The sequence below is a fragment of the Platalea leucorodia genome (genome assembly GCF_965183815.1).
Source record: "Platalea leucorodia genome assembly, chromosome: 17".
In the NCBI taxonomy this organism is placed as follows: domain Eukaryota; kingdom Metazoa; phylum Chordata; class Aves; order Pelecaniformes; family Threskiornithidae; genus Platalea; species Platalea leucorodia.
Genome location: NC_138839.1, coordinates 279,789 through 304,021, shown reverse-complemented (window position 1 = coordinate 304,021; position 24,233 = coordinate 279,789). Strand labels below are relative to the sequence as shown.

Here is a 24,233-nt window from a genome sequence, read left to right as displayed (position 1 = left end):
TGGCTGCTGATTTTATTATAAAACTAACTAATTTTGTTTTCATATTAGACAGAAAAAGATTCCAAAATGCTCCTTGGAATTGTACTGTTTTACTTCAATGAAACACAAGTATTTTGTTGCTTTCAGGTTTTTGATGAAGGTTACATGCACTATTCAGATAGTCCTTACAATTTTTCAGCTTAGTTAGAGAGCCACTATTGACAGCAAACTGAAATAGAGAAAGCTATTCTACTGAGGCTTTTTTCCTCTGTGTGTACCTAATCCAAGAATTGCATTTGGAAACCTATGGATATCAGGGAGCAGAGAACAGTGAAACAATAACTATTACTGTTGCTTTTTATAGGTCTCCTTCAGTTCTGGCAAAAAGCAGCAGGAATGGGTTTCTGCTGTTCTTTTGGAGTGGCTTTTGATGGTTTCTGGCGTGTTTTTGAAGTTTCTGATGGGAAGTTTTACTGTTCTCTTTGCAGTTCATGGCATTAAGTGGACATGCAGCAATGGAAACAGCAGTTCAGGGTTCTCGGTGGAACAGCTCGTGCAGCAGATCCTTGATAGTCACCAGACCAAACCACAGCCTCGGACACACAACTGTCTCTGCACTGGTACCTTGGGTGAGTACCTTGGGAGGGCACAAAATGACTACAGCTTAATCCAGACTTGGAGTAGGGTTTGTAGTACTGAAGTGCTGAAAATGCTGTATCATGAAATGTTTGAGACACAATGAACTCAGAGGTGACAGAAGAAGTCTTGAGCATAAAAAGATGCAGCTGGAACTTCTGGAAAAAAAGTCAACACTTTGTAATGTGCAATTTCTAATAAACACTATACGTGACCTGCTCAACAAGGCATATTTTCTTCTACATGCTGAAATTTTGTTACCGAAGCCTCAAAATTTGATGTTCTTCCAACTTCACCCTCTGAACTCCTTGCCCTGCAGCCCGCTTTGCTGAAGAACATGGGCTCAGGTGGTTAATTACAAGCTATCACTGGGATAAGACAGGTTTTATTTAGGTATCCTGAAAATACAGGAGATTTCTTTCCTGTTAAAGAAGATGGCTTTGTTTTGAGTGAGACTACAGCAGCAAGAAACAGTATACTTAGCATTAGCATTTTACACAGAGAGTGGGAAGCTCAGTGATTCACTTTTCCAACTCATCTGCTTTATAGCCACCCCTTCCTAGTACTTTGGTCAAGTAAAATATATGAGACATTAATTAGTCTTTAGCAAAATTTACAAAGGAAAGCTGTCAGTACTTCAAAAGGTTTATTTTTCTTCTTTTTTTGGGAAGTTGCATTATACAGTCAAGATTTAAGTAAGAATGATGACCTCTGAAATACCTGAGTTTGGATTAAAATTCAACCCTTAAGGCTCAGCATTTGATCCAGACTTGCAGATCTGAACGCAAATCCTTTTATTCTTCCCTTTGATGTCTTGTCTTGTGCTAAGTCTGCTGCATGCTTTTTAACATAACAGTATGGCTTTATTTTGTAACGGCTTGCACACTGACACATATATTCCCAATTCCTTACTGTCATCTGCAAAGACAGCAGCATGAAAGCCTCTCCCTTGTTCCTGTTCATCGCTATACCTAGGAGAATAGAGAGATTTAATATTGCATTTAGTCTCAAAAGCACTGTCCTGAACTACTTTAAGCGACCTGATTCAAATCCTGAGCGCATAATGGAGAAGTTCCTCTTCAAGGGCAAGGAACAAAAGATTTAGCAAATTGCAGCAGCTACATGGATGCCTTGTGTCACCCAGAAGATGGCATTTATAATTGTAGCCATTAGCTATAAAGAGGAGGTTTCTTTCCCCCTTTAGTCATTATACAGTACTATAATTAATGTTCTTACCTCATTCTAGGGAAAATGAATCAATTAAGGAAAGAAACATCAAAAATTCATGGGCTGTTCTTTAAATAACAAAAGCAGCCCCTGCACCTGAGTTTGTGGCTAAGATGCCTTTGCAGACAGAATTGCTTACTTCATCCTACCTGATTTTCAAGCTCCCAGGAACTCGGGTGATGTTCATCTTCTGGCAGGCCAGTAAAGGCGCCAGCTGGCTGAACTCCGTGGAGGGTGGTCTTCTGGTGAGCTTGCTTGAGTGTTCTTCAGCCGCTACAATACTAATTGTGTGCTCTGCATGCGGCCTCTCAAAGTACAAAATGTTTATCATACAAACAGCATACAAACGGCTTAGAACAAGAGAAACACATCACTATCCTTATGGGAGGGAAAGCTTTCTTTGTGCTGGCTAATGTACTACTTCTTTAATAATTTGATTGGCAGCTGTAATAGACACAATGATGAGAAGAAGGTAAGGGTTGCAATCTAGATGGCAGGGTGATGCCAGGGACAGGAGCATGATATGGCATCTGTCACCTCCAGATTACCAGTCACCATCCAACCCATGAGAGCAGTTGTCAAACCACCCTGTGTCACAGGGGGCTGAGGCCTTGTCTGTGGTGCAGATGAAGCAGGGTCTGCAAGGCAGAAACCCTCTGCCACAGCTGACAGCAGCAGCCCTCGCTTTGCAGACTTTGTGCTGAGATCAGGCACGTTTAAATAACTCTGCAGTTTGTCATAGATGCCGATTCCTCTCCTCCTAACGTGCTGTCTGATGGGGCAGGGAGGAAGGGGGTAGGTGCTATGTGGGGTGAGAGGAAGGGTGCACACGTGCCTGTTTTGAGGTTGCTGTCATTGCACGCAATGGATCTATGCATCAGATGGAAAGGGAGCTGTAAATCTGGCACTGGCGAGAAATTAATTTTATTTCCAAGGTCTCTCTTGGTCTATTGTATGTGTGCTCGTTCCCTGTCACACAGACACGTGCATAAGCACGGCTCTCCTTTGCTACAGCCATAAGATACACAACTAGCATCGTCTTAATTATGTATTTACTGAATGGCAAATGTTGTTGTTTTCTGGCACAGGGGCAGGAAGCAGTGTGCATCACAAGTGTAACAGTGCCAAACATCGCATCATATCACCAAAGGTCGAACCAAGGACAGGTGGGTACAGCGCTCATTCAGAGGTACAAAATAACGATGTCTCTGAAGGCAAGAATGAGCACAGTCATGGCAAGGCCTCCAACCGAGAGAAGAGGAACGGCAAAGTGGCGAAACCGGTGTTGCTCCATCAAAACAGCACTGAGGTTTCTTCCACCAACCAGGTGGAGGTCCCTGACACGACCCAGAATTCTCCTGTGTCCATTAGCAGTGGATTAAATAGTGACCCGGATATGGCGGATAGCCCAGCCGTCACTGGTGTGTCCAGTATGGCTGTAGCATCAGTTATGGGAAGCTTGTCACAAAGTGCCACTGTATTTATGTCAGAAGTCACCAGTGAAGCTGTGTATACCATGTCACCCACCTCCGGCCCAAATCAACACCTTCTGTCCTCAGATGCAGCTGCACAAGGACTGGTACTTGCTGTGAGTTCAGATGGACACAAATTTGCTTTTCCAACAACCGGCAGTTCAGAGAGCTTGTCAATGCTACCCAGCACTGTCTCTGAGGAACTTGTGCTCTCCACAACTTTAGATGGAAATAGAAAAATTCCAGAAACCACCATGAATTTTGACCCAGACTGTTTTCTTAATAATCCCAAGCAAGGGCAGACTTATGGTGGAGGAGGTATGAAAAGTGACAGCATCAGTACCAACATAAGGCAGTCACCCACAACAGAACGTAGCTTCAACTTCAATACAACCCTCACAAAAGAAATTAAAACTGAGGACACATCTTTCGAACAACAGATGTCCAAAGAAGCATTTTCCTCCACTTCTGCATCTAACACTCTCACCCTCACTACTGGTTCAGGTTTGCTTCCATCTGGAGGAGGTCTAAGCCCAAGTACCACCCTGGAGCAGATGGACTTCAGTGCCATTGACTCCAACAAGGATTATTCTTCCAGCTTCAATCAGACCGTCCAGAGCCCTCACGTTCATCAGACCCCTTCCCCCAGCTTCTTTCTGCAGGATGCCAGCAAACCTCTTCCCCTTGAGCAAAACACTCACAACAATTTGAATGACACAAGTGGCTCATTTGTGAACACATTAGGAATCCCCAGTGTGAAAACAGAGTCCTCGTCCCAAACCACTTCCAACTGTAACGGCACAGTGGAAACCAGAATAGAGTCCACCTCTTCTCTCCAGCTCATGCAGTTCCAAGCAAACTTCCAGGCTATGACTGCAGAAGCAGAAGTTCCCATGGAGACCTCCCAGCAGGCAGAAGGGAGTGAAAATCTACTTAAATCAGGGGATCTTCAAGCCTGCAGCACAGAACACTACTTGCAGCCTGAGGCCAACAGCGGGGGTATCAGGAATGGGAACAATCTCCCTATTCTCCAAGGAAACATGGTACAAGGACTCTACCCTGTGGCCCATCCCAGCTTAAATAACTCCTCCAACATGGAGCTTAATTTGGACCACTTTGACATCTCCTTCAGCAACCAGTTTTCTGATCTAATTAATGATTTCATATCGGTAGAAGGTGGGAGCAATGCTCTCTATGGACACCAGCTAGTGTCAGGTGACAGTGCTGGACTGTCTCAGCCTGAAGACGGTAACAGAGCAACCTACAACCAGGCTGAAATGTGCATTCCTTGCTGCAGTCCTCAGCAAGCCAACATGCAGCTCAGCAGCACAGAGAACGGAGCCAGCACGATGGCGTACATGCATGTGGCTGAGGTGGTCTCAGCAGCTGCGGCACAAGGCACTTTGGGGTTGCTACAGCAGAGTGGGCGCTTGTTCATGGTGACAGATTATTCACCAGAATGGTCTTACCCTGAGGTAAGTCTAGGGCTTTTACTCATTAACGTTTACCGCTTTATCTTTCATTGCTTTGTTAATAAGGGCTCCCAAGAACTGTTTTGTTAAAGCTTTGACAAGGCTTTAAAAATATTTCTCTTAGAAGTCAGAGTATCTAAGGCCATTTGCGTGTCTGAGTGTACTTTAAATTAAGCACTTCGTTACCCTGACAGGGCCCTTTCCTCACTTAGGAAGCATCTGAACAGAAATGTTTTGTTTCATTGAAAAGCAAAGTATTTCCCACGTGATGGCTTCATGGTGCTACCGAGCCACATTAGAGCAATAGAGTTTGCAAACTGGAGCTGATCCTTAAATCTGGCTCTGATGTTCTCAGTAGAATAATTCCTGACCTGCATTGCCTTAATGAGTTCAGCATTTACCTCCATCCCACAGACTATCCAAAATCAGTCGCATGCACCACAAGTTAAAAATGTCAGTAGCACGGACTTTTCTGAGGTGAAGGAATGCTGGAGGAGAGAGACTGTTTTGAGCCAGTAATGGAGAGGCAGGTTCTTTCAAATTAAAAAATGGTCCTTTGTGTTTTCGTAAGCCCAGCCTTGGAGCACTGTTGTATCTGTTACCTTATGGAGGTGTATAATAACTGCTCAGGAAAAGATATCTCTGTTCTCGTTGACTAGCACTATCTGATTTTCAGTCCTGTAATACCACCCCCAGTAAGTGTACCTCTGACACCACTGGATGGCGAGTCTGCTAGTGGATGAGGCAGCAGAAATATGCAATAATAAGCAGATAAGGTGGCTTAACCTTCAGCTGAATGATCCTGTGGCAGCTCCATGACCATGGTGTTACAAGAGCAGGTGATGAGTTGGTATTCAGTGGCTGTAAGGGTTCACATACTCTGCACTATAGGACTTGGTGTGAAAACATGGGTGTTCACTTTGCAGATGGAAAGAAACTGAGGTTGCCAGCATGCAGGAATGGCTGATGGGCGCTGATGAAAAGCCTCCTTCTGGAGTTTCTGCCGTCCATTTAGTTGCTCTCTCTCCAGACAAGTCCATCATGGCCAGCGAGGTGGCGGTGCAGGCTCAGGCATGGTGGGCGGCTGAAGGCATCCCACCGCTTGTTACAGCCTCACCCACAGCTTGGGCAGTCTGCAGGTGACAGAGAAATCTGGGACTGTCTAGGGCAGCAGATGCCCAGGGGCCTCACCTCTGCCAGCTGCCAAATCCAGAGTCCTCTCTAAGAGACAAGGTGGTCACTGATCAGCTACCACTCACCACCAGCTGGAGTTTACCTTCGCTTGGTCTTGGTGGAAAACTGGATCTCAATGCCAGTCTTCTGCTTCTCTGGAGTATAATACAAGCTGAAGCGTCAGCACTGTGATGGTCACTGCTAGTGTTATCTAACTGACTGGTTGACATGGAACAATAATGCAATGATGGTCTGTTAGCAGCTGAACCCCGTTAGGCTTTGTTTGCAAGAAGCACAGTATTTGGGGGGCATTTGGCTATGTTGGGCTACAGACACTGCTTCTGCCATATCTGTTGTCTGGACAGTCAGTCTGACTCTTTCTTGCTTGTGTAGAAGGTCCCAAAAATCAACAAAAAAAAAACTGTAACAGCAAACCTCCAGCCTTTCTGGTGCAAATCTTTCTTTTTTGCTGCTACCATGGAAACCTTTTTTTTTGTGTGTGTGTGTGTTATCCATTGCTACACTAACAAATTGTTTGACTCCTGCTGGCAGAGCTTGTTTTACATCTGTTTTATACAGACCATAAGGCCTAATTCATCTGCATAGACTCACCAGAACATTTTTCAAAACGAACACAGGTTCAGGATTGCTTTCTGGTTGCACAGATTCATACCTGGAGCTTCAGGTTTTGATTTGCAAGCAGCTCAGAGAAAAACGCTAGCTATTAATTTTCTTTGTTTGCTAAATGGCATTTGCTGCTCACGGCGTGAGCCCAAGGAGGATCAGACGAGCCACTGGAAGGAGCGCTCTCGTCTGCGAGAGGATTCTGCCGCAGATGGACAGGGGCCTTGGGCGCCAGCACCGCCGGCTCGGCACTGGGGTGGCTTTGGCTTCCCGGGGCGTTACCGCTGTCACCCGGCAGCCGCCTGTGAGCGTCCCCCGCAGCGGCAGCGGTGTCCCGGCTCTGGCGGGGGGTGCGAGGCCGCCGGCCGCGGCGGATCCGCCTCCCGAGGGCGGGCAGGCCGCGCTCCCGCCGGCGGCCGCCCGAGGGCAGCACGGCCGCGGGGAAGAGGAGGCCAGGGACCGGGGCCAGGCCTCCCGCCGCACCAGCCGGGCCGCCCCGCTGCCAGCGGAGGGTAACCGAGCGGCTGCAGTGCCCGGCGGGGAGAAGGCCCCCCTCCCGGCCTCGCCTGAGCGCAGCCGCTGTCAGCCGCGGAGGCCTGGCGCCGCTGGGGTGGCCCCGGGGGCCCCCGCTCGCAGCTGGGCCTCTGCTGTCCCGGGAGAAGGCGCAGGGACCCGGTCCTGCTCCTGCAGGCCTGATCGTGGATGTAGCTGGTGGGTTTCTGCGCCAGCAGGAGAGGCGGACGCTAAAGGCTTCCATTGGGTCATTCTCGTCTTTAGCATGAGAGCCTGACCGAGCCTTGGTGGGGGAAGCAAGGGGAACGGTCTGGGACGGGCTCGGCCCAGGGTGCCAGAGCTGTGGTCGAAGGACCCCTCTGCAGGCACAGCCCCGTTTTGGGTCACCCCACTGTCATGCTTCCTTATTTAACCTGACCTCCCAGAACCCAGAAAAGCTCAAGTTGTGCGATTGCTGTTTTTAGCTGAGATATTCCTGTATCACGGTCTGTCAGATTCATGGTCCAGCTCGTCTCATGCTTCCAGTTGTGACTTGGGAGGCAATGTGTCACCTTTCGTGTCCTATGCACAGTCTCCCATCCGTATCAGCAGTCAGGGCAGTGATGGCAAACATGCAGCACGCTTGCTGTGATTGACCTGTGGCACTTTTCAGTGGCAAGGAAACAAGCCTGGAGCCTGCGCAGGCAGCAGCGAGGAGGCGACAGTGGCCATGAGGTGGGGATGGTGCACCCAGAAGTTACCAGGAGCTGCCTGGTGGGAGGGATGCCTGGCTTGCAGTGTTGATAAAAGTTTGCCATTACTGGTCTCAGAGCTGGCAAGTTACCAACAAAAAGGCAGGCGGTCTGCAGTGAGAGTCGCACTGGCAAAGCACGGGGCTTGAGTGAATGGGCAGGAGCAGGGAACAGAGCGAGTGAAGAGAAACAAAGATGCTCTACTATAGAATACTATTTGCGTTTTTCCCACAGTGGTGGGAGACTGCAGCATCAGTGTTGACTGGTGCCAAGGATCTGTGTTAGCTTGGCACTTCTGTTAGCCCTCATGAAGCTGTTTGCCATTCAGCCATTTCAGTGCATGGTCCTCTCTGGGGATGGCTTCTTCTGTAATGCTTTTTTTTTTCCCCTCTTTGCCTTACAGGGAGGAGTAAAAGTCCTAATTACTGGTCCATGGCAGGAAGCCAGCAATAATTACAGCTGTCTGTTTGATCAGATCTCAGTGCCTGCATCTTTAATTCAGCCAGGGGTACTGCGCTGCTACTGCCCAGGTACGGAACACCTCTCTCCTGAATCTAGTGGTTTCAGAGCAAGTTCTTAGCCTAATAGTGTCATGTATATGTCTTGACTAAACTCACGGACCCATTGTGAAAGGTAGTGCATAAACATAGAGAAGCTTTTTCTTTGACCTATGTAGTGTGAGAACAGCAATTTAGGATCTTGATACATCACAACAGATCACAACAAATATTATTTAGAAACTCTGATTTAGCTTTAAAATAATTATTTGAAATAATTTCAAATTTATTCTAAGCATTTCTTTAGTTTTGAAATAGCAGATTAAAGAGCAACTCTTATTCAGGGGTGCACTCACTGCTCTGCTGACTCTTAATTTGCCTATATTCTGCACTTTGTTCTTGGTACTTACAGGATGAGAATACCTCCAGCCTCCCCGCAGAGATTTTCAGTAGTGCTGGCCCTCGGTATATGACTTCAAGTGCATGCAGAATAACTTAGCTTCATTGTTAGGCCCCACCTTCCCACTGGAAAGGCAGTGAGGCTGGTTAATCTTCAGGAACACATGTGATTCTGCCTCCTGCCAAAACAACCCATTAGATGACTCTTAAGCTTACAACCTTGATGTTTGAAGATACAGATTGGCATTTTGGACTCTTCAGTTGTCGAGTCACAAAAATATTGTCAAACGGCCCCTCTCCTCTCATTGCATCAGCTCTCAGCCTGCTGCTTAGCACATGGGGCGATCGATAGGATAATACCTAGCTGTGCATTTCTGTTGGGACGTCTCTGTCTTACCACATGCTCTTTCCTTTTAGCTCATGACACTGGGCTCGTGACTTTGCAAGTTGCCTTCAACAATCAGATCATCTCCAATTCTGTGGTGTTTGAATATAAAGCCAGAGCTCTGCCAACCCTGCCTTCCTCCCAGCATGACTGGCTGTCCTTGGATGGTAAGAAGCATGCGATATTCTTTACTAAAGCTCACCAAATGGTAGGACTGTGAATGAAAGGAGCAGCTCCTGGCATGGGAGAGGGATGTAGAGGGGCAAGTTTGTGCTGTGGGGAAGGTCTGTTGCACAATTAATCAAAGACCTCGTGCTGAAATTTCTTATTAGTTCTTTTGATGTGAACAAAATGTGGCTGCATTTGATGGGAAGGAGACAAAGGGCTGTTTTCTTTGTCTGAATAGAATGCTGATTGTTTCCCCAAAACAGCGACTACCCAGTCCCTAGCAGGAGAGGAGCATCTACCCTGCAGTTGTCTTCCCTGAGAACTCTGAAACTTGAGCTTGTCTAGAAAAATGTGTTTTTACATAAGCAGAAAGTGGGAAGATGGTAAGACAATTTAAGGAAATGAGGGGACTTTAGTCAGCCACTGCTATGATGTCCACATCCCACCTCATTACCTAGGAGTTACCAAATGGGGCAGATACAGATTCTGTCAAACACTTGAGAGGCTCCGTGCCAGAGCAGTCTGTGCTAATGGCAAGCCAGGCGTGCTCTGGCACATAATGGCCACAATCAGCCTTTTTAGACTTGTAAGAGCATCCCTTGTGCCTTGCAGGGATGGGATGGACACCCTAATAGCATTAGCTCGTAGCCAAGCCGTTGGCAGAAGGATCCATGATTGATTCAGAACAGATCTCTGGTACCTAAATGTCGCACCGAGGAATGGCAACACAGGCTCTGGATTTGTATGGCAGCTCTGTGCATGGAAGTTTTAGGTTCAGGTTTACCTGGTAACCCTCTGCCCCCAAAATGCATTTTATAAAGGAGCAAGTTGAGAACGATAACAGGGGAACTTAAGAGCCTGAAACATTCATTTCCCTTCCTGAGTGTGATTGCTAGAGAGATGCAGCTTCCAACTCAGACCAAGGAGATGCAGGGAAAGAGCTGGTTTGTATGACATGCTGGGAAAGGGCCAGTAATACGGCTTTCATCTTTCTTCATCAGAGTCAGCTGCTGGGGCACTGCATTTTGTGCAATCTTAGCAAAGTCCCAACACTCCTGCTTGGTGACCCATTTGCTAAGTGTCTATTTTCTCTGCTAAATACAGGAGACAAATATGGTAAGGTCAGATCCTTAGTCTTCAGAGATTTCATAGCTGAGAAACTAACGTTACAAAGCGCTACCCAAAAGAAGTCACAGGAGTAGTTGTTTGCACAGGGCCATACTGAAGGCAAGAGACATGATGAGCTAATATACTGATGCAGTTTGTTCCTCAGTCAATTAACCTCATCCTATTTTGTCTGTCAGCTGCAAACATGGTAACTGTAATACAACATATGCTTTGGGAAATCTGCCATGAATATTACTTTTGATACCAGTTTAATGCCTTTAAAATATTGCCATCATTACAAACATTTGAAGTATGTGTTACTGTGTTGTTATTTTATATCTTTGATGGACATGGCAAATACCTAGAACTGTTTTACTTTAACTGGAGAAATATTGAACAGTTTTGAGCTTAGTTCCGGCCAGCTACATGTCAGCATAGGCAAGTGGTGTTTGAAAGGTTTTTGGTGGGCTCCCTCGTTCTGTTTGGGAAGCCCTGACAGGAAAAGCTTTCTTCATTAAAGCATTCATTAGAAGCTTTCTCCATATCACTAGCAGCTGTGAGCCTAGGGGCTAGTCATGTGGGTCAAATCTGAGCACCCTGACACTGCTGCTTAGAGCATCCGCAGTTCATCTGTAAAACGTGAGCGCCAGGGGCAGGCGAGGAGGAGCCATTTCTAGCTGGGTTCTGGCAGAGCGGTGTGTGTACGCGTGCAGAGTCTGAGCTGATGCTTTTGGACACAGTTGGGGGGGAAATAATAAGAAAATAGAATTTCCTTCAAAATAGCATCAGGCATGATTTCAGTGGCACAGTACCTGTATCTTCAGCTGTTGAAGGTTATCTATTAATACTAGCAGCAGACTGACGCATCCTTCCCTGGCTCTCCCCCTCCCTGTAACGTCACAGAACACAAACGTTTACTTTGTCTCTGCTTTCTGGCCTGTAGCTGCTGTGTTTCTCGTGCCACATACAAGAGGGACATTTGAAGGAAGTCAGGGCGGCACTGCTTCCAATGTTTGTAGACACGAGCAGAAAGGAGACAGATCACTGTGGTTATTGCAGGAGTAGAGAGAGGTTTGTGACTTGGCCGTAGAGGCATACTTGCAAACAGAAACGAAAATAGCTCTTAAAGAGGAAGATAGTCTTATGCACATAGTCTTATGTTCAGCATCAAAATTGAGTTTGCTTGACTTCTGAGTGTTGGAGGAGTCTGCAGGTGCTTTTCATCTGCTACTGAGGCTGCATGTTGCATGTGAAATACAGCCGATACTGATGTGATGGAGACTGATATTCAGCTGTTAGCAGTATCTCCAGTGTGGCATGCAAAGTGGATAGGTTTTAAAACCCTTGTTTGACAGTTCCCTCAGTGCTGGTGAATTTGGAGGAGCGGTGGAAGGTGGCTGTGAGTGCTGTCTCTGGTGTTCCTGCAGTTTGTCTGGGAGCTCCTGGTTAGCGGGTGAGCTCTCAATTAGAGATTGTTATGATGTGGTGATGGTGGAAGGGAGGGGGACTGCAGCAGTGAACAAACTAGGGCATTGCTAACAGGGAGGGAAAAAAAAAGTAAAAGGACCGCTGCATTGCAGAGGCCCTTCAGGGAAAAAGACTGAATAATTATACTAACCATGACTTATCAGAAGCCTCTGCCTTGATGCACAGTGCTCCAAAGGGAGCAAATTAGACTCTTATTTAAAGGACCAGCAACATCTTCTCATTTATTCTTGGAGAACAAATGTTAGCTAGCTAAGGTGTAAGCTAATGTGAGTTGATTCTATCAATAGAATAAATAACCAAATCCCTGTCTTCTCTGTTTACTTTAATTGCCCTGCTTCAAATCCTTGCCCTACTGCCTGTTATGTAGTCTTGAGGGAAGGATTTCAAGGAATATTTGTAGTCCCAAAATATTTACTAGAATTTTAAAATTCTTTTTAATTAACTCAATGGAACACTTTGAGTTCCTTTGCACTACACTGTTAAAACACAGTTAATGATTCCAGCTAGTATGACCACTGCAAGAGAGGCAGGGTTAACAGCCATACCCCAGGAACAGTGTAGTAAAAGGATAAGCAATTCCCATCTTACATAAGTCTAGATAAACAATTGTCTTCCACAAATCTCTTTAAAATAAAGACAAAGACGTCATATATGTGAACTGTATATTTTCAGTTACATAAGACAAAAATTAATCTGCCTTCTTTGTTCAGTTCTGCAGGTGTAGTTCTGCAGATACCCTAAAACCTTTAGCCTCTGTTTCTTTCTTAAGGAGGCAAGTCTTTAGCTGCCTCACCATGCCCAGCTCAGTGTAGTGGCTTCAGTTTCTCTGCAAGCTCCTCTTGAGAATTGTGTAATTGTTGTATGCCTTTGCAGTACTAGGCTGTGCTACACAGGCTGTAGCACAGGTCCAGACGTAAAAGGGGCAGACAGTAGCAGCTCAGTCATGAAAGGCTTTGGTGTAAACAAAGCCAATAAATAAAATAGATATATACATAAAATTGACATAAAATTGCTGCTCTCAGGTATGGATGGCTCACAGTTAACGCTAAGATAGTAGGCACACTTGGAATCACACTTCTGTAGAAGTTTCCAGATTTCAACAAAGATGGGTTAGCAAAGAAGCATCTGAAACTAAGCATGCAAAACCAGAGTTCCACGGTGACCACCAGGAAAAAGTGAGCACAAACTTTTTTGCATGCTGAGCAGCTCTCAGTGCAGGCTCAGAGCAGAGACACTGCTCGCTGGGGGACGTTGCTGTGCCTTCTGTCACAGAGGAATGTCATGAGATCCACGCATGTGCCTGTGCAGCATCACAGCGGGATCTGCTTCCACCTCGCTACTGCACTGGCAGAGAGCAGCAGTGGTACGACGTATCGCGCTTCCTTCTTGTAAGCACTTAGAGCAACTTTTGGTTTAAGTTTTTTTAAAGGCAGGTAATTCTTATGATTTTTAAGGGAACATTTAACCAGTGCCTGTAGGGCTTGGCGTCTGAGAGAGATATGATGAGCAGGAGGGTGTTTTGAGTGAAACAATGGGAATTGTGTTTCACAGAGAAAAACAGCTCATTAAATAATTTCCAGGTTTATAGTAATTGCTACTCGTGGAAGTAGTGAGCTTGGGGCAAGGATAAAATCCCACCTTTCTGAGCACAGAGCAAGTATTGGCCATTGGGATCAGGCAGCAGTACTGCAAATGACTGGAAAGTGTTGTGAGACCATATCCCTCTATGCCTCCCGTTTATAGGACTGTATCAAGCCAAGCGAAGGAATGTACAGAGAAGGAGTTTTAAGGGGCAGCACGTTGGGTGGCCATTCTCTGAAGGGCTTCTTCCTTTTTCAATGTCTATGCTGCACTATAAAGGACAGTGCACCCTTTTCCGAACTATCCACAGCCACCCTTGTTTTAGTCTGAGTTTTCCTTATTTTACCCTGCAGATGAGCTAGATCTTTTACAAATGGACAGTGGACACCAGCTGCTTTCAAAAAGTGTCTGTAGAGATGACATTTCCTTGGCATAGGACATGATCAGAAATTCCAGGGAGACTGGTATGAGTGCTCCTTGGTATTATGCTTATACATCTGCAGGAAAGAGGTTGGAGAGGAGTAAGTGCTGCCATAGGGAGCCCAAACAGAACTTAAAAATATGGACAGGCAACGTGTGAACTGATGAGTCAAGTGTGTATGGGATGGACAAGGGTGTGACTGGTACTGAATGTAAGTGGTACTGACGCAAGAGAGCGTAATAGGCAGCCTTTCAGCTACTGTTGGATTCTCAGTTTAAGGTTTGGCTATCTTTCCCAGCTGGAAAACATAAAAAAGACTGGGGTGGTTAGTGGCTCACTCGCATTAGCGTGACGTGGCCACGTGACTGTGGCACCCAAACTCTTGTTTCGGCACGCAGGAGGCAGATGGGATCACATGCGTGCAAGTTATCTGTGACAGTACAGTGTGTGTGCGCTACCTGTGGCATTTCACAGTTCGACAGGTACGTGATTTCTGTAATGTGGTGGTAAGCGTGCGAGATGGTAGATGTTCATCACCAAAATCCATGGGGGATGTCTGTTTACTGGGACCGGATGCCCTGTCTAGCATGCAGATGCGATGAGATGCAGACAATGCAGTCTTGTAGGAGAGACGTGTTCAGTGTCGGTGAGGTCCTTCGAAATGTTGTTTCGCAGCCATAAGAGACTTCTGGTATAAAAAAGTCTCTGTCCATAAACAGTAGCGCTGTTTATCACTCCTCTCTCCATCTGGGTAGAGGTGATTGTGCATTTAACATTATGTCTTGGATTTTACCATAAAAGATGAGATATTTGGGTTCTCTTTAGGAAGAGGAATGGATGTTTTGTACTGCGTTACGGGGCCGTGGGTGCAGCACACGGGGACGTGCCAGTGTTGGTATGGGACATGGATACCTTGTTCCTTCCTAGGAACTACACTGTCAACTTCAAATGTTTCTATTCATCCTCCCCTCTCCTGACTCCTCCTCAGTGTGGAGGCTTTATCTGTTTTGTTTATATTCCTGTTGAGATGTGTTTGGGTTTTTTTTTTTTCCTTTCATACATGTTCATTAAGGACAGACTGTTCTGCTACAGTTATTTCAGGAAGCTTGTCTTCTATTGCTTTTGACTGCATTTCCCAGACTATCCTTTTCTATTTTGGCTGCAATGCGATTGAATTGAGGTGCAAGACTATTTCATTTTCTGTTCTGGATGTTGTCTTTTGAGCCAGCCTGACTTTTCATAGTCAGACATCTGATTCCTCTGAAAGGTCTGTGTTTATTCTCAGGCTGATGACTAAACATGCTCCACTGCTTAGGTGAGCCTGTACTGGAGTCTGCAGTTCCTTTTCGGATCACGTAACTGCACAGACATTCTCTGGAATTTTATGTCGGGTTTTAACGCTCTGCAAATTTGCCTTATGAGGGCAATTAGTAAAAGTATGATTATTTTGTGTGTAGCGAGATGAGGAGAACTGCACGTGAGAGCCTGGCTGCTTGAAGGTGACGCGGGTGTTTCCCGTCGCGGCCCCGAATCCCGCTCGCTTACTGGCGCTCGCCGTGTAAATGCCCGTTGTCCGGGGGCGCTCCGCGGGCAGCTGCGGCCGCCCTCCCGGCCGGGAGCGGCGGGGGAGGCGGGGGAGGCGGCTCGCTGGCTGCGCGCTGGCGGGCCGCAGAGGGAGGCCCCCGCAGCCGCAGGCCGGGCGCGCCGAGCGCGGGGCGCGCTGTAAACAAGGCGGCGTTCGCCAATGGGGGCCGGTGACGTCACCGCGCGGGGCGGGGCCCGGCGGCCGCCGGCGGCGGGGAGCGGAGCGGGGCAGGGCCGCCCGCCCGGCCGCGCCGGCACAGACAATGGAAGGCGGCGGCCGCAGCCGCCTCCCGCCGCCCGTGGCCGCGCCGGGCCGCCGCTGAGCGCGGCGCGGGGAGGCCGTCGGACGGGGCTGGTATCCCGCTATGGCGGCGGCGGGGGGCACCGGTGTGGGCTGAGGGCGGCGGCGGGACCCAGCGCCCCCCGCTCCCCGCCGAGGCTGCCTGAGCCGAAGCGCCCGCCGGCGGGGCCTCGGGGCTGCCCCCCACCTCCCCGCTGCAGGCGCCCTGAGCCCGGCCAGGTGCCGCTGCCGGGGCGCCCCGGGGCGGGTACCGGCGCCTCCGGTACCTCCGGGTGCGAGAGGGTGTCGGGCGCGGCGATGGGCCCTTGGGTGCGCTCGGGGTAACCGGGGCCGCCGCCCCGCCGGAGCCCCGCCCGGCCCGCCGCCCGCGACACCGGTGCCTTGGCTGGCCGTCCGCTCCCGCTCGTGCGGTGCCGGTTCTTGCCACGGGCTCGTCTACAGGCTCCAACGCACGGCGTGCTGGTGCGGCAGGCGGCAGCTACGGAGCCGCCCGTGAGCCGTCCGGAGCTCTGAGGCGGTGTTCGCCCCGGTGTGGGCGAGGTACGGCAGCCGTTTGCCCGTGGCGGGAGAGGTGCGGCCCAGCTCCGTGCAGAAAGACTCACCCATCTCCCAAATGCCGGACCGTGCTGCCCGGCGGCCCCAGAGCCAGCTGCTCACCGGAGCCCTTTGGTCCTGCCACGCTGCCCCTCGGCTCCAGCATTTGGGCGGTTGTGTGCAGCGCTATGCCCCCAGTCGCTGAACATCGCTCGGCGTCGTCTTTGGCTGCGGATGGCAGGACTCTCCCATTTCCGAAATATGCCAGCGCGTGCTAGTTCATTCACCGCGGTCGCAGAGGAGCGGAGAGAGCACAGCTGAGACTCCCGCCAGCGCTGCGGTAAGCAGAGGATCTCCAGCTGGCTGCGAGAATGCGAAAGACGACAGCCAGGTCTGTGGGGGAGCCTGCTCTGTCCACCCCTGCTGCAGGGTCTGCACCAGATGCTGGCTGGAGCCTCCAGTGATGCCTTTGTAGACTCCCAGGTCAGTCCTCTGGTGGCAGATGTTGTCGGTTTATTTACCTGGAAGCAGGTAGAGGTACTACACAGGGGTCCGGGACCCCCACCCTTGGCAGGTGGATGTGCAGATGTTACAAAGTACTGCTTCCAGTAAGTATTGCAGGATGATGTGTCGTGCAGTATTTGTTTGGGTTTAAATCTGCATGCTTCTCTGTTGTCCATCACTCTGCTGTACTTACAACGTGAATGCGCACCTTTTTAAGCTCGCTGTACCTCCCCTTTCTTCTCCCTGTGCCCCCAGCTGTGGGATGCGGTTGCATTTCCGTCTACTTGCCCTCCCTTGTTGGTCCCCAGCCCTTCCAGGGTGATGTTATGATGCAGGCTGAGTTGTGACAGCACTTTTATTGTAGCATCATGTATGCAGAAGGACCGATAGCATCCTAACAGCTCTGGATCACAGTCTCGTATTCTGAGTTGGTATGGTGTAGGGTGAGGTCAGTAGCCCAAACCTTCCCTGGGGAGTTTAGGGATGCTTGAAGCACATGCCTGCTCTGTGCCAGGTGATGGCAAAATTTGTTTTACAGGACACTTCATCAAAAAGAGTAGGACTAGGAAGGGGAATTCGGAAGACTGTGTAGGCCATTCCCAGCGTAGAGAATGGGGTAAACATGACGGATGTCTGACTTTTTGAAAGCTTCCAGTGAAGGAGATCTTGGTCTCTTTTGCTGACCTATTCTAGTGTTTCACAGTTTTGTAGCTTGCAGCAGTTCCTGTTTATCTAATTTTGCAGCAAACAGAGGCCATTTTATATCATTCTGCTCATCAGCTTGGTGATTTCTGGGTGAATATTTTGTTTCTTGAGTTTGAAATTTTTATGAGAGAAAACTTAGGTCAGAATTTTTGCTGTACTTACAGTACCATAGCACAGATACTGCGTAGTGCCCATGAGGTGCTTTTTTCCTGTTTTTATCTCCTTTAGCGTGTAACCCTTGGAGGAGGGAGTCTCTGTGAGCAGTGGGTAGCACTGTGCAGGTGAGCAGCAGCACAGCATGTCCTCCTAGGCTGTTGCTCTTTGCATACATCCAAAAGCACAACATCTTTCATAGTGTTGGCACCTATAGGAAAGCACAGCCAATTTCTGACCTGAGAGTGACCCTAGGCAGCCAACTGGTTTTATACAAATTACTAAACAGCACAAGAAGTGACATCTTTAGTGGTCTGCCCTACCTCTAAAATATGTCAAGTCCACATGGCATTTCTAAAACCTTCCCTGGTTTGCTGGAGCAGCTGTTCCTGGATAGTGTGAAAATCTTGCCATCCCTAAGCTCTGGGGAAGAGAAGCCTGAAAAAAAAGGCAGCAAGTGCTTTATCGCTGTCGATATAGAGATTGCCACTTCGAGGAAAAAGTCAGCCTGAGCCACCCCCCTTCTCCTCTTCTCTAGTAATGGCATGATAGAGAAAAGTAGGGGGAAGTATCATCTTTTGAGAGAGCACCCTCTGCTCCACCAGAGCAGCACTGGCTGCTGGGGGTGATAGAGAGGAACGGAGTAGTCCCAGATGGCATGGGAGTAATAACTAAAGCCCTACAGCATTGGCAAAACTATGGGAAGATTGTTGCTTGTAAGAAGTCTTGCCCTGGTAGGTGGATTAATGGCTTAAAATTGATGACAATGCCTGTGTATGTAGGTCTGGATTACTTCATTGTTCCTGCCTGTTCCCAGTAGTGTTTATTTCTTCTGTGAAAGCACAGACTTTATTCAGCTATCGCTTAGGCTCAAAGTGTAAATACAGTGTTTTCCTTGTCTTGTGCCTCAGTAGTTGTGGCATTTCTCACTAATCAAAAGGCCTGGAAGTGACTTGCCTCACTAGCACAGATAGGCATTTGTCTCAGAATATTAAGTAAAAATTTTAAGTGCTTTCGTTTGCTGGTAGAGACCATGACCTGTAATAGCTTACTGCTAAACAGAGCTTTTCGTAAGATGCATTGAGGATGCTACCGCAGCCTCATTTTGGAAATATGTGTTCCTGCAATGGCCACACCTCAGAAATAAGTACTAAACCAGATCAAAGTCATACTGTGACATGGAAGGTGTTCAGGATTTTTACCATCTAGAAGAACTGAGCAAGACTTTATAGGCAAGTGACAGATGATTTGTAAAATAGGAACAGAGCAGTGGCACTCAGAGAAGTGATGTGTCCTTAGACTGCTTCCATCCCCACCCACAGCTTGCACTGAATGAGAGAATATGGTGTGTCTGACTTGCTCTGCAAAACAGAAAAATGTCTTTGTGCCACCTGTTTATTTACAGCACTCAGCTATCGCACTTCTTAAATTCGGTCTGCATGTGTGCATACAGTGAACGTTGTAACATGGAGACTGCTGCTAAAGAACCGCACATGCTGAGAAGCCAGTGCCCTCAGAGTGGCTTCTTATCTCCTGAGTATTTAAGCACAGTACTTGGGAACGCACACAGATGCAGATCTTGCACAGCACCATTAGTTCAGTGGTTAGAAGTCTGTGGGGAAATAATTGTATCCTGGGCAGATACTGCCCCAGTGGAATGTGCAGGAGATCATGCACCCTCATGCTTCAGTCCTTCCAGTCAATTACTGTTTGTCATTTAGGTTGTGTAGCATGGCAAAAAAACCCCAGACCTCCAGGTGAGAGTGTAAAAAAGAGCAAGTGGTATAGACACTGCTCACTGCTAAGAACTGCTGATTTGTTTTTCATCAGTGCAAGGCAGTATTTACTCTGTAATAGTTCTGGCTGCACTGCCATGTCACGAGTGATACAGGCAGTTTCTTGCTGGTTGAAGCTTGCTTGGCAAAAGGACGAAAGAGGAGATCCTTTTGGATCTTTACTTGTCCCGTAAAGCAGTGCGCAGCTATTAGAAAAGCAGCTCTCTATGCTAATTTCTTAAACTTGGCTTGTCAAGCAAAGGAGCTCTTGTCACTCACTGCTGTACATTGGTGTCCTCTTAGCTCCATACCTGGAGCATAGTGGTGTTTTAGGTAACACACAAGGAAAGTGCACAATCTGAGACTCGATGTCTGCTAACATGTGGCTTTACTACATTTTGTAATAAAGCGTGAGCAGGAGGCAGTGTTTTCAGCCGGTGCCCACCCATCGGGAACACTGCTTGCATAGCTCAGAAATAATACAGTGTCTTTGGAAGAGCTCTAGGTTAGAAGATGGGGAGGGCAGTGCAGGGGAGTGGGCTATCGCAGGGGGGCAGGTGAAGCATTGCACTTGTAACTAAGCCCCGCAGCACAGGCGTTTCTCCCAGATTTGGTCTTTGTTTTTCTATGCCATTTAGGGTGGGGGACTCCACCCTTATTCTCATTAAAATCTCGAGTGTCTTGTCTCCTGCTGGCGGGAAGATGTGGCTGAATGAGGGAGTGGTAGAGTGTCTTTTGGTAGTTCTGTAGAAACTGTCCCACTCTGTGTATAATCACAAACATTTCTGGTAGCCACCCTGTTGCCTCCTTGCATGGAAAAAACTTGTACAATATTTGCAAGTGCTGTGTTTTAGCTACCCTTTTAATACAGGGTACGTGCAGTCAGGAGCTGTCACAAGCTGTTAGCAGGCTTCACAAGGCAGGTGCTGCTGCAGTCTCAGGTGAAAGCTTGTGTACTGGGTGTGACCGTGCGAGTGTACACGCTGTAGCTCTGTAAAATGCTAACTGATGTAAATAACCATGCATCCTTGAAACATTTGTACCAGAATAGTGTTGCATCGCTAGAAATATTTTGTCCATAACTTGCTATCGTTACTGTAATCAGCAGTAGGCTCCCTTTGAGTACAAATTAAAAAGAAGCTCGTTCTGCACTCAAATGATGGTTTGTGTTTTAGGGAAATGAGTATGAGATTCAAAGCAATTTCTTGGTATGGGTCAAAATCTGACCAAGCAGCTCTTTCCAGCCTCCTCCTGCTGGGACAGTCAGGCTCCCCTCAGGCTACCTGTGCTATAGAGCAGCCCAGCCCTGACATGACACTGGAACAACTGGTTTTCTTAGGAGGTCTGGATCCTGCAAATAAATACCACCATGAATAGTTTTGCTCTATTTCCTAAGCTTTGTTTTGAATCCATGGGACAGCTTCTCACTCCCCTATGAAGGGCTGAGGACAACAAAAGTGAAAATGGCTTTGTGTGTGATGGAACAGATCCTTAAATTAGCACGTGGCTTGGGGTGCACTTGGGGCTTGCAGAGTTTCACAGAAGGTGCAGGGAGAGAGGAGTGAAGCACAAGCGAACGGATGCGTGTAGCTCCATCAGATCCTGAAAGCTTCAGAGCTCCCAGCAGATGAAAGCAGCTGCTGGTGGAAAAGCTCTGTGAGACCAGGCTGTCCTGCCTTGCCGGGGCTCGGTCTGTTCACAGAATAGGCCTTTAGAGCATAAAGTCACCGCCTCTTCCTATTATGCTAAGGAATAATGGTGAGAAGTAATTTTTATGTTACGTTTTTATTGTTAAATTTGAAGAATAATAGTTTCCGGAAAAGATACAATGTTCAGAATGTTTTCTGTGAATTTATGAGGTATCTCGAAGATACAGAAATGCAGTTATTTTCATCACCTTCGTGGAGGCAGCCTTGAAGAACAGCTTCAGAAACCTTCTTTGTGGTTTCTTAAAGAATATTGTAACATTTCTTCAGATTTATATGTAATGGAAAAACTCAAGAAATGGAAAAATTTGCAAGTCTAATTTTTTGGCTCACAAAAAAATCTGAAATTTGATCATCAAAAGCAGAGTCCTTGGGTAAAACCTTGAATATGTGGACATGTTTGTATCCACATGCATCTTTGCTGCCTTTGGAAAGAGTTACGGTGGTTCCAGTGCAAGACGTCTCCTTGTGCTTGGCTGGAGCTGTTCAGTGTAGCAGGAGAAAAGCTTATTTTGACAACTTGATTTATATGCTGTTGAGTTCTTGTCTTCAGTGCACTGCAAGATAGATACTTGTCGTGAGATCCTCTGTTGAATATAAAAGACAAGAATGTGGAACCCGTGTTACTGTAACTTCATTGCCTGCTAAGCAGGTGGCTCTACACAGACCCCTGAAGTGAGCAAGACAGAAAGGAGCGTGACTAGCAAAATAAGAAATAATAAGGGATAAAAGGTCTTGAACTTCTCAGAGTGATACCTGTAATGTTCAACCCTATGGCTCTTGTACCCTGTCTCTTAATTATTGCGAGGTAAATTGCATAACTTCAGACAATTTGTTTTTTGTTTGGGTTTTGTTGGTTTTTTTTTTATTTGCACTTCATTTTCATCCCGTTCATGGTGTTTGGGCTTTGCTGACAGTGCTTTTTTGGCAATTAGGGTTTTCATAGGCAAATGCATTAGAGAGTCAGCAGGACTGGGTCAGGTTTTGTCATATTTTCTTTACCAGAAAACATGGTTTTCTTCTGTGATGAATCACGGTACTTTACTTAAAGAATGTGTTGTGGCGCTGTCTGATACCTTTATTGTTGAGCTGGAGGATCTTATTTCAGACCTCAGTTATGTTCAGTACATGGCGCGCGCGCACACACACACACAAAAGGCAACCCTTTGCTTCCCAAAATATGAGAGGTTCTCTTGCTGTCCAGTTCCTCGAAGTTTTACACAGCTGTAGCCGTCATCCTTCTATACAGGCTGCTAACATGGATACAGATACATCAGTTTTAAAGATAAACCGGGTGTATCACATGTGACTTGTGGTATGTAAAGCTGACTTTGTTTTTGACCTTGTTGAACCCAGGACTATATAAAGGAAAGCACATGTTTTCATGCCAGTTTCTGTGGCCTAAGTTGTACTTTTATTTTCAACATGATGCTGTTGTCCTTAGGGATGAAGCTGGCCAAGTCTCGTTACTGAGAATACAGAAGTGATAATGTTTTGGTACAAACTGGCAGACGTGGGACTTACAGAATGTTGATTCCCAGGAGGCCACTTAAAGACTTATCTTTTAATTAAGCCCCTGCAAAACCTAAGTTTTCAAGGTACAAGATCATCTTTATTCCTTGCAACTTAATTTTCATGGGGTAGGCCTAGTGCAGCCTGGTAAAATAGTTTGGAAATTCACTCACCTGTGGACAGTTGATGTTTAAAATGATCCTGATAGATACTGCAAGAGTGTGCCAGGAGGAGAGTGTGTAGAAATTGATATTTGTATGTGGTTTACTTTTGGGAGCCTAACTGAAAGCAGGCAGGTTCCCTGGCCCTGCTCCAAGCAAGGAAGAAAGGAAATGTGCTGTTTAGGGGATTGAATGACCCAGGAATCTTCCACACAGTGACGTGTGGTGTTCTCGCTGCAGCCTGGGCATGGCATCTGTTGGCTTATTAGCAGCGTGTGAACTGTACTGATCGTGGTCCAAATGCCATTAATCCGTGGCCTCTGTGTGGAAGAAGGGGAGCCTTTCCTCTCATTGCTGAGTCCAGGAGGAACCTCGGGGGAAGATGTCCTTCCCTTTGGCTGTTCCTCTGTGCTTAGGTGTCTTTCTTTTGTTTTGTTAAGAATGTACCAATTCTTGCAGCATAGCTAGTTGCTGTCTTCCCTTTACTGTTCTCCCTCTCTCTCCCCCCCTTTTTTTTTTTTCATTTTCTTTTTTTTTTTTTTTTTTTTTTTTTTGTAGACTAGTGCAGTACATTTACTTCAAGCAACCAGTCCCTTTTGAAGGGGACACCTTGGTGTACTTGATAACACGGAATTTAGTATGGAAGCACTATACATAAATAATTTTGAAATTGCCATCAGTTGTGGCTTTGTTCTAGCTGCTTAGGTTGCAAGTTTAATCACCTGGAAAATGGGCAACATAGAGATAATTTCCATGCACTACTGCCCCACTTACCTTATTTGCTGCCTGGAGCTTTCTAATCCAAGGGTGTGCCCTGCTGCTGGGTAAATGCCGGCAGTCTCTGCTAGTCATGGAAAGGGCTCCCCTCACTCTGTGCTGGTGCTCCAGAATGTTTGTTTCCACTTCCCACTTTGCTAATAGCGGCATATTTCTGACCTGCCTGTAGACTGAGCAATGATTTACAACCATCTGTGAAAAACACCATTGTCTTGGTAAGATGCTGAAGGTTACAGGTTTAAGACTGTGGTGAGTTTATAATGTCTGTCCTTCAGACTCCTGTTAAGTCAAACAGATACCCTCTGCTACCTAAAATCAGGTAGTCCTGCCCTAAATGCTTCCCAGGAGCACTGTCCAGGTGTCTGAGTAGGAATACTTGGGAGCACTACATGCTGTTTCAAATTCTGTTTCCTAAGAAAAGTTCCCTGCTTTTCTTTCTTTGTTTTAGTGTTCCCATCTGGGGACAGTGGGGGTGACAGACGTCCCTTTAGTAATTTCAGTCCTCTGACAAAAAGTGCCAGGAAGTGCTCAGTGTCATTAGCTTGATACCAGGAAAGGTGGAGGCTTCACTCATTAGAGATCACTGAGCCTAGAGAGAAGAGCCTGGAAAATGAATAGGACATGAGGCCCTCCAATTCTGTTGCACAA

General features: G+C 47.1%; 1 protein-coding gene across 1 annotated transcript in view; it reads left to right on the top strand.

Annotated features, from left to right (window-relative positions):
* The window catches only part of CAMTA1 (calmodulin binding transcription activator 1), a gene marked incomplete at its 3' end in the record, with an annotated part of 321,803 nt that overhangs the window by 270,268 nt on the left and 27,302 nt on the right, over positions 1 to 24,233 (top strand). Inside the window, exons 8-11 of the mRNA XM_082328970.1 lie at positions 468 to 608; positions 2,931 to 4,789; positions 8,231 to 8,357; positions 9,141 to 9,275. Of these exons, the coding sequence (XP_082185096.1) occupies positions 468 to 608; positions 2,931 to 4,789; positions 8,231 to 8,357; positions 9,141 to 9,275 (2,262 nt within the window). The remainder of the gene's footprint in view (positions 1 to 467; positions 609 to 2,930; positions 4,790 to 8,230; positions 8,358 to 9,140; positions 9,276 to 24,233) is intronic.